The 9,553-nt window shown below is 48.5% G+C and overlaps 3 protein-coding genes across 5 annotated transcripts in view; 2 read left to right on the forward strand and 1 right to left on the reverse strand.

The window, feature by feature from the left end:
* Window positions 1-1,451, reverse strand: part of ankfn1a (ankyrin repeat and fibronectin type III domain containing 1a) — a 32,686-nt gene extending 31,235 nt beyond the window's left edge. The window contains exon 1 of the mRNA XM_019874520.1: window positions 1,374-1,451. The gene's annotated coding sequence lies outside the window, so the exon portion shown is untranslated. The remainder of the gene's footprint in view (window positions 1-1,373) is intronic.
* On the forward strand, window positions 663-4,102 carry LOC109518611 (TATA-box-binding protein-like). Its single transcript, XM_019874613.1, has 6 exons — window positions 663-1,168; window positions 1,444-1,531; window positions 2,252-2,343; window positions 2,426-2,590; window positions 2,943-3,034; window positions 3,203-4,102. Exons 1-6 carry the CDS (start codon window positions 690-692, stop codon window positions 3,277-3,279), a joined length of 993 nt encoding a protein of 330 aa, XP_019730172.1. The 5' UTR covers window positions 663-689; the 3' UTR covers window positions 3,280-4,102.
* A 373-nt stretch (window positions 4,103-4,475) lies between these two features.
* Window positions 4,476-7,214, forward strand: LOC109518617 (transmembrane protein 100-like). Of its 3 annotated transcripts, XM_019874627.1 has the most exons (3): window positions 4,476-5,129; window positions 5,232-5,361; window positions 5,754-7,214. In XM_019874627.1, the coding sequence occupies exons 1-3, from the start codon at window positions 5,107-5,109 to the stop codon at window positions 6,231-6,233; spliced, it is 633 nt and encodes a 210-aa protein (XP_019730186.1). In that variant the 5' UTR covers window positions 4,476-5,106; the 3' UTR covers window positions 6,234-7,214. The 3 variants fall into 3 exon arrangements, with proteins under 3 accessions (XP_019730186.1, XP_019730187.1, XP_019730188.1); XM_019874628.1 differs by lacking the exon at window positions 5,232-5,361 and having other exon boundaries at window positions 5,717-7,214; XM_019874629.1 differs by lacking the exon at window positions 5,232-5,361.
* Window positions 7,215-9,553: the final 2,339 nt, after the last annotated feature.

The following is a 9,553-nucleotide window of genomic DNA, read 5'->3' on the forward strand; positions in this document are numbered from 1 at the left end:
CAAAAACACACAGACACACACACACACACACACACACACACACACACACGCACGCTGTGGCCCAAAAAAATCAAACTTGCACTGAGCACGACTGAGACATGCATAGGTGTCAAATCCAGGTCCAGGAACGCTAAACCGGTTGGCTGAGCCACAGGCACTTCAACTCGGGGAACTCGTTTACCTGCAAGTTGAATAGAAGCACCTGTGGCTAAGGCCAAACAAGTGGCAGGATTTTTACTCTCTAGACCTGCATCTGATACCTCTGAAGACATTTAAGCATTAAAAGTTAGGCTTTTCAAGCAATTGACTCTCCATAATGCAACGCAGACGTTGCAGAAATTCCTGTCACAAAGGCAAAAAATGAGCTTGGCAATATGTTACGAGCGTGACGAAATGTGAAATTCGATTGCCAGAGAAACGCCCTCTGCTGACCGTGAAGGAAAATTACATGTTGATTGATGACGTCGAAGCTCCCTCTGCTGGCTCTACAATTTGCACACTGGTTGCAAATAGCAATGTTTGAAACGTTTCAAAGTGGCTATCAATTGCCCTGGCAGCTCTTCTATAGTCAGCTGTCAATCAAATGTGAGCCAGGATCATCTGTTGTCGGGACATTGAGGGCTGGGGAACTTTTTTTTCCCCTGAATGATTTGGCTGCCTCCACAATGCGACTCATGACGTCATAAACAATGTCCGATTCGTCAACGTCATGTCTCTGTGTGTCGTCAGGACCCCTTTGTTACGGTCCACTTTATTCCGTGCTGCGTGGGAGCTGCTGTGAGTCAACGCCGCCGTGCTTGGACGCTACTTTGCTCTCATTTCCCCGCACAGAGTCCCACGATCTAAAAGTCCCCCTTCTCCACCCACCCCCACAAAGTTCTTTGACGATGTTCGTGGCGGTGGAAAGCCGGCAGCTGTCGGAGAACGACCGCAGACTTTTAGCCATGCAGGCCCTGTGCAGGACCCCCGACCCGGTGGCCTCCTTCCTCCCGGTGCTGGTGGACTCTCAGCCTCCGCTGCCGCCGCCGCCTCCTCCTCCTCCCGGCCCGGGCTCGCTTCCTCACGCCTCCTTCTCCTCTTCCTCCTCCTCCGGGTCCTCCTCATCATCTTCCGCGCGCAGGCCCGCCGCCCGCTGGAGCGCCAAGCCCCGAACCGGCCCGCAGATTCAGTAAAAAAAAAAAAAAAAAAAAAAAAAACTCGCCTTTTCAAATGTTATTCCATATCCCACCAGTGCACTGATTTGTCTACGTAGTCACGTTTTACTAAGACAACAGTAGAGTCTTGGTAGTTTTGTCTCCACTCATCCACAATTATCAAGAAAATCAAATACAGCATGCGTCTGCAAATTGATTCAGCATCTTGAATTGACTTACCAGTGAGGACGTAGTGCGTACTAGCATTGAGTGCACTCACAGGATTTTGAAGAACATGACTGTTGTGCAGGAACGTGACGTCTTCGGTGAAGCTGGGTTGCGATCTGGACCTGGAGTTCATCGCTCGGAACTCGTGGAACGTGCAGCACCTGTCAACGGTACCGTCAATATTTGCAAAGAGACATGCTTACAGAGGTGGCAAAAGGATTCAACACGCAGCACTTAAGTAGAAGCACAGATACATACAAAAAAAAACCAACAAACGCGTCAAAGTTCTGTGAATTTAGAGATATGTTTCAAAAGGTATTTTACATGGTGTACATGTTTTTTTTTAAATTATTAGACAGTAGAATTTAGGAACAACAGAAGCTCGTGTTATTCAAAGCACCACATTCACCATCAATTATCCTCTTTGTAGCTAATAACAAAATGTGTGTAGGAGTGTGTGTAAGGCTGAGTAAATCAAGTCAAAATAAATCATTTTTGACAGGCTAAATTGGATACCGGACAGGTAATGAGTTGATATTTTGCTTTGGGGACTCTGTTGCCCTCTTCAGGAACATCGTGGTACTGCAACAGCCCCCGTTAACTGTCCATCAAAGAGGTTGAAGAGCAGCCATTTGTCAATGCTCAACGTTTGCTTGCAGGCTAAATAAAGTTAAGATGGCTGCAAATTGTGCGCACTACAGCGACTGAGGGATCAATGTGGTATTGCAACACAAGCGGGATGATAGCTTGTAAGTTTGTGGAGGCTCGGCTGGATGTTTTTGACAAAAAGCGCCTGCTTCCACAGCAACTCTGACAGCAAATGTTGACTTGTGATTTTTTTGGGGTACATTTTGTTTGTGAGTGAGTTCCCACCTCCTGCTGTGCGTCAGGTCTTCAAGTCGCTTGTCATGAAGATCCGCAAGCCCCAGACCACGGCCAGGATCTTCCAGTCCGGAATCCTTTTCTGCACGGGAGCCAAGAGGTCCGTCTGCGTGCGTGCGTGCGTGTGTGGTGTCCATCTGATCTGTCTGTCCACGATGGGTTGACCGTTTGTTGTCTCACAGCGAGGACGAGTCTCGGGTGGCCGCCAGGAAGTTTGCCTTCAAAATCCTGAAGCTGGGCTACCCGGTGCGCTTCCTGGACTTCAAGGTGCTCAACATCGGCGGCACCTGCAAAACGTTCCCCATCAACCTGGAGGATCTCTTCTTGGCCCACCAGGACCACTGCAGGTTAGCTCAACTGGTCACCACAACGTCTTTTGTATATTATTCTGACCAATTTATCACCTTTTGGAGAGCCTCAGAATACCCCCTGCCCAAAAAAACCCCCAGAAATTTTCCACTGTCCTTCTTAAAAGTAGGTGGAGTGAGCGCAAGAAATAGGTGACTTGCGTCTGACATCACTTTGAGGAACTGAATGGCAAAAACCAGCTAGCATCACGCTAACATGAAATGTTAAACGCCTTAGATAGGCTAACAGAAATGAGCATCGCTGTCTCGTTAGCTCTGCACATTCCTTGAGACCTGCTACAACGCATACGCCGCTGAAATTATTCGTGTTTGTTCCACTTTCTTTGCGCAGTTACGAACCGGAGCTGTTTCCTGCTCTGCAGTACAACTTTCGTCCCGGCATGACGGCGTCCATCTTTTCCTCTGGCTCCATCTCACTGGTCGGTAAGTGCGATACATGGATGGATGGAGGAGGTGAATTTTGCGCAGAGAATAGACGGGGGAAGGAATGAAGGCAATTTCGTGCAACCGAATCTCAATCGAGTTTCGAAATGTACATCGGTGTCAAGGGTGCCTTGACCTCTCACCACATTTCCCCGTTTCATGCGGCAGGGGCTAAAACGGAAGATGAATTCTACCGAGCATTTTGCACCCTGGATGCCATCCTGATCAACTTCAGGAGGACGTGAAGTCGACCCCGCTTGCGACGGTCACGTTGTGGGTGTGAGCATGCAGCATTAGCCACGCCACCGTCGCTTACGCCGCCACCGAAATAAATCCATATTATACAGCATTACATCATTATATCCTGATCCCACTCGTAGCATGACTAGTCTCGCCAACTTTGCTGTCGTCGCGTCAACAGTTTAAGCTGGAGCAAACTTTGATTGACCAAAGTGTCGCTTTGATGCTAATGTGTTTTATTTTTAGCTCGAATGATCATCAACAAGTACAAGTTGCGTTGTGCTCGTTGACAAGCACTTGCTGTCTTCATGTAAAGATGTCATAAAAAGTGACTGGAAAACAAAACAAGAGAAAGTGTCGTTTGTGAAATCACCAGCAGATGTCACCCGAGTTCAACAAAAAAATGACGCTTCAATCGTTGAATGACTTTGCATAGTGCATAAAATAATGCGTGTACAGCTAAAAAAAAGCTCAAGCCATATGCTATGTACATTTATCGATTAAATCCGCTCAAATACCATTCTAAAAATGCTGAAACATTTACAGTAATTGGAAAAAAAAGGCACATTTGAATTCCCGACTCCTGAATCACTACATCGTGATTTTCTCTGGCGATTTGTTGGAACTATCTCGGACCAACTATCCAAAAATCTCGACAGCGTGCATCCAACTTCAGATGAGGTGATTCCTGACCTCCCCGCGGATCAAAAGCGAGACGGGGGCCGCCCACTGACCCGTTCTACCCCCTCCCCCATTCCTCTCCATCTTCTCCTGCTGCACAAGCAGAGCCTGTTGAGGATTTAAACGTGAACAAGGGAGGGGGGGGAGAGAGGAAAAAAAAAACAGGCCAGATGTTCCCAGTTGGATGGAGAACATGGAAACCAGGATCCGGTTGTGTTCGTCATTTCACTTTTTAACCCCTTGGGCAACGGCCTACAGCGCAACGCTTCCCTCGCTTGATAGCGACATTGACGGATGCTCGCCGCCCAAAGCAGCCCGGTGGGCAACGCAAACGTCATCGCCATGAAGGACATGTGACCCGCTTGACCTGTTGCCCTCAGGGAGGCGCTACAGCTGCGTCAGAACAACGACTATCAAGACTCCGGAACAATTTTTTTCCCCCTCAAAACGCCGTCAGCACACAAAACAATCCCTGACCGTGCATGCCCCGTGTGCGAAATTCAAAGTGTCGGTGCAATAGTGGCTCATAATGCTGGTCATTATCTTCTCGCATGATTATCTTTTGTTGCAAACATCTTAACGTTGACATCCTTTTGATACTTTCAGCTTGCAAATGTCTCACGTTTCAACCCCGAGCAACCGTGATGTCATTTTCAGTCAACACCAAGGGACAAAATGGCCGCCCACGGAAATGAGTGCATCATTCATATTCCGGAAATGCAATTTTTGTCGGAAAGCCGTGTTTACACTCGTGGGGCCACATGGAATGTATTAATGTCAAAACCATTTTTTGAGTCAAAACGATAAATTCCGCAGTGGCAAATTTGGGTCCTCGAGGGGCTGCTGCAACACTAATCAATTACAACTTTTGGTTTTTTTTTTTTCTTCCTACTCCCGATCAAACTGTTGGCACGTGACCATGAATTGGTGCGATGGTGGACAAGCTTTATGCGAGCGCACAATAGCAATTTGAAGGCAGGAAAGAGTTAAACGTTGCTGCTCTGCGCGCTGGAGGAGGTTCAAGGAGGAGGAGGTGGAGGAGGTGGAGGCCACCGTTTTCTATTGATAGTCATCTTCACTCTGACTTTGGGTTCGTCGGGAACGCTGGTGGAAAGCGGGAGGAAAGGCAAGAAAAGGGAGATGCCAGCGAGATGAGGAGCGACGCGCCTCAGCCGTGAGTTGATTGATTAGCACTGGAAGTGATCACAATCTCTTTCTGTGAGCACGTTTGTGAAATATCTTTTTTTTTTTCCCCATATTGGCACGCCGCCAAAAGCGAAAGTTCACATTTGTGTCAACGGTTAGTTTGGGCCTCCTGCCATCTGGTGGGGGAGCGTTTGATTGTTCTGCTTGTCACAATAAGTCGCCGGCATCGAGAGATGAACAAAGGCGCATCATTAGTTGACGTAAATCGATCAACTTTGGGGACCGATTAAGTGAAAGTGGATCATTTCAACTCCCACAATGATGAAGGCGACCCATCCCAACCAAACACAAATGTCACACAAAAGTACATCAACAGAAATAATGACCGTACAGTGTACACACATAACGATAAGTCCTGCGAGTACCTGATTATCAAGCCTTGACAGAAAAGTGACTGATTTCATTGCCGATTAATTCACTCGTTGCCGTCAAAATCAGCAAACGCCCGATAAATGGACGTCTCCGATTTGTGATTGGCTTTAAACCTGGGTACAGTTCACACACATACGATACGATATTTGGACTGATTCCCTGTTCCAAATCAAAGTCGGAAAGAGTCCTGATTTGGACTCTTTCATGTCATCTCACCCAGCTGCTCCGTGATTGGCTGGTGAAGATGTCCCACCTCTTCCTGGCCGGCATGACGGTCCCGCCGGAGGACGCCAACACGGCGTCTTTCTCCTACGAGAAGCTGAGCTCATCCGCTCAGGACGGCAACGGCGCCGTCGTCGCGGCGACGCGAGCCCCGCGCATGGACGAGGCGCAGCTCCTGAGCGCGGCCACCGGGGGCGCCGAGATGTCGTGCTACCGCTGCACGGTGCCATTCGGCGTGGTGGTGCTGATCGCCGGCGTGGTGGTGACGGGCGTGGCCTACACCTTCAACTCGCACGGCTCCACCATCTCCGTCCTGGGGCTGGTGCTCCTGGGGGCCGGGCTGGGCCTGCTGGGGGCCAGCGCCACCTGCTGGAGGCTGCGGATGCGTGGGAAGAGGGACCGAAGCAGGAGGGAGAGCCAGGCCAACCTTGTGACTGCGCAGCAAGACGGCGGATATTCAGTCGTCGTCACAAAATGACAATACTTTTGTTCAAAAACAAGGGTCTTAAGAGGGTCTTTGGAAAAGGAACCCTCTCTTGACCCAAGTTTGGAATCACAAGCGAGAAGAAACGTGAAGGACCAACTGTAAATAGAACGGGGTGTCCTTTGGACCAATCAGATGAATCGTTCCATCATGACGACCCATGTGTGGGCGACTTTCTAGTTTTGATCAACTTAAAATCTAAATGATCAATCGATTTGTTATAAATAATGACAAAAAAATATTTGGGGGCACAATTATTTTTTTTAAATACCTGGTTAATCCTTTTATTGTAAATATAGTGCTGTAATCATAATTTGATTAATGATAAATGCAAAAAAATACATCTATTTTGAACTGAAACTGTTTTACATACTTCAGTCCATTCGAAAAACCACAAACACTTTCCCATTCCTGGTCGAAGCCGTTTGTTGTGCGGCACCCCCCGATGGTCAGGAGGTTAAACAACAGTCGATATGCCACAATGAACTCATAATCTAAATTGGATTGAAATTAAAAAAAAAAAAATACATGACTTAAAATTAACTTTGAAGGAGCGTAGGTTAGAATATGAGAATGCTGCTAAGAGGCGATAAGAGAAATGGTACTTCTGGATTCTTTATCCTTTTCGTTTTGATAGAAGAAAAAATGTGACATCTCCAAACTGCATCAGATAAATTGGTGAACGATAATTGTATGTGTACGAGGCTTTTGGAGATGGACTTAATCTTTGGCCCACACTTGGTATACAAATGTATTTTTGAAAGGAAACACGCACAAATGCCAGAAAGGAAAAAAAACTTTCTTGCCAGACCTAATATTATTATTCTTATTATTCTTAGTCTGTCACAAAAATAGAACAGTGAGTGTAAAGTGTATTTGTATTTTTCTTTTTTTCATCGCCTTATTTATTCATGCGCCACATTGCCCTTAAGCACAACTGGATGCATTTCTATGAATAAAGACGCCAGAAGTTTGTGTTTGTGTTATGTTGCCTGGCAACTAGTGTTGTTGGGGCGTTATGAATGAGGAGGGGGCTGAAGGGGGGGGGCATGGGGGTCTCTGGAGGTTGCTGTCAGGTCAATTCTAGCGAGCTAACTTTATCCTGACCTGTGAGCAGCATGCTCGAACCGTGTCGTTTTGTTTGAGGCTCTTTCCTGGGAAGTTGGGCTGAACAGGAAGTGACATCATATACATAACATTTCAACATTTTAAATCTCATATTACAGTAAAAGCCATAACTGTGAAACTGTAATCTCTTCTTTGGAAGGGGATATCCCATCTGCGCCCTCCCTTCCTGAGGTGTAGGACGGTGGCAGTGCCCCCACCCCCCCCCCCCACCCCCACACACACGCACACACCCCACCGGCCCCTCCTCCACAAAACACTAACTACCCCCCAGACTCCCGGGCGGAAAAGGCCTGGCACGCAAGGAGACTGGATGAAAGGAGCCGGCCGGAGAACAGGAAGACCTTTGCTGCTCGTCCACGCCCGCCGCTTCAACTTTGACTCCTGGAAGGGGGGTGGGTCAGCCCTCAAATAGACACCGGAGCCCTGAAGTAGGGCGGCTATGGCAACTAACCCCCCCACCCTCCACCTCATCACCCCAAAAAGGTTCGGTCACCCTGTGAGAGGCCCTTCGGTCATGTGGATCATTTTGTGGTACGTCGACTCCCCCTAGTGGTACGTGAAAGCATCACTGAATGAAAATTTCAAACGGAGCCTCAAGGTGACTAATATTGTTATGTTTCATTTTTCAGAAGAGCAGCTCGGGCTCATTTTTAATAAACAGCTTTGCGAGGCGACCGTGTTTTAGTGTTTATTTGTTTTCACCAATATTTTGGATTTTTCATTTTTATGCCAACATGAGGAAAAGCAGTTTGGCTAATGGCTGAATGGTTTGCATCTCCCGTCTTGGTTTCGAATTCACTTCTGTGGCTACGTGTGATTATTATTATTATTTTTTTTATTGTTTTGGGGCACGTCCACACGTGCCCTTTGGTGGCGCTACTTCCTGCCTCTGTTAGTGGATAAGCTTTTGGACTTCCTGTGATGAGGCCTACCTTCACCAATTGTTCTGCTTGGCGGGTTTTTTTGACAAAAAGATCATTTTCTCCACTTTTGGGTTAGAAACTCTTGTTTTTGATGAAATCAACCCGTGGCCAACTATAGAACGGAAAAAAAAAGACTTTTTTTTTGTTTTGTTTTGTTTTTGTGTTGTGGTTTTTTTCTCACACACACACACACACACACACACACACACACACACACACACACACACACACACACACACACACACTTGTTTAAGTTTGGTCGGGTCGGTGTTTATTTTACCGCAGGGCGCAATATCCCGTGTGGCTCTCCCGAGCTTTGAAAACAACCGTCAGTCGGTGAATTCCAATTCATAACAATTACCATTCCTACAAATAGAAATGCAAAGTCTTTGCCGTGGACGTCATTGCGCCGCGTGTCCGGCGCACTGGCAGCAAGCGTCCCAGCGTGGCTTAAGTTATTAAAAGTGAGCAGCTTTAACCATTGGTCGCTGACATTGAAGGTCGGATTAATTCCCGTGCAGCCCGTCCGGCTGCCGCTGCCTGCTTTCCTCCCGCTCTCGTCCCTCTCATTTCATCTCTCGCTGGCCCCCAGGACGTCCCCCCGACCCCCTCGCCAGGACCCTCGGGTCGCGCTATGAAGCGTCAGCATGGGGTTCATGGAATTCTATCTGGAAATTGACCCGGTCACGCTCAACCTCATCATCCTGGTGGCCAGCTATGTCATCCTCCTGCTGGTTTTCCTCATCTCCTGCATCCTGTACGACTGCCGGGGGAAGGACCCCACCAAGGAGTACGCGCCCGATAACGCCCCGCCGCCCCCCAGCCAGTCGCCCATCCGCCTGGTGGTCATGCAGAACTCGCCCGCCTCCGCCCGCTACGAGCCCAACCACATGACCCAGCCGCCCACGCCCGACCTGAGCCGAGATCGCGAGAAGCGGACCACCCTGGTGTGAGAGACGGCGCGGCCGTCGTCGTCGTATCAGCGTTTGCGACCGCCCTGTTTGCCGCGCATCACAGAGGGTAAGGTGACATCACGCGCAACAAGGAGCTAGAAAAGGGGGCGTTCTGTGGGGTGCGGTGCGGTGCGGGGGGGGGGGTCGCAAAGATCTTTGACATTAAATTATGACAGGCGTTGGAGCTTTTTGGGTCCAGGGAGAGTCGTATTTCTCTCAGATGAAGTCATGATATTCCATCCACCCTTATTCTTCCGCTGAGGTCAAGTTGTGTGTGGGGGACGGGGTTGGGGGGGGGGAGTTTTAGGCG

Source organism: Hippocampus comes, unplaced genomic scaffold, assembly GCF_001891065.2.
Source record: "Hippocampus comes isolate QL1 unplaced genomic scaffold, H_comes_QL1_v1.1 scaffold279, whole genome shotgun sequence".
Taxonomy (NCBI): Eukaryota; Metazoa; Chordata; class Actinopteri; order Syngnathiformes; family Syngnathidae; genus Hippocampus; species Hippocampus comes.

Coding starts and splice junctions, on each gene's coding strand:
- LOC109518611 (XM_019874613.1), top strand. CDS start 690: ATGTCCGATTCGTCAACGTCATGTCTCTGTGTGTCGTCAGGACCCCTT. Junction 1,532..2,251: donor ACGTGCAGCACCTGTCAACG/GTACCGTCAATA, acceptor GCTGTGCGTCAG/GTCTTCAAGTCGCTTGTCAT. Junction 2,591..2,942: donor GCCCACCAGGACCACTGCAG/GTTAGCTCAACT, acceptor TTCTTTGCGCAG/TTACGAACCGGAGCTGTTTC.
- LOC109518617 (XM_019874627.1), top strand. CDS start 5,107: ATGAGGAGCGACGCGCCTCAGCC. Junction 5,130..5,231: donor AGGAGCGACGCGCCTCAGCC/GTGAGTTGATTG, acceptor CGCCGCCAAAAG/CGAAAGTTCACATTTGTGTC. Junction 5,362..5,753: donor AAGGCGCATCATTAGTTGAC/GTAAATCGATCA, acceptor CATCTCACCCAG/CTGCTCCGTGATTGGCTGGT.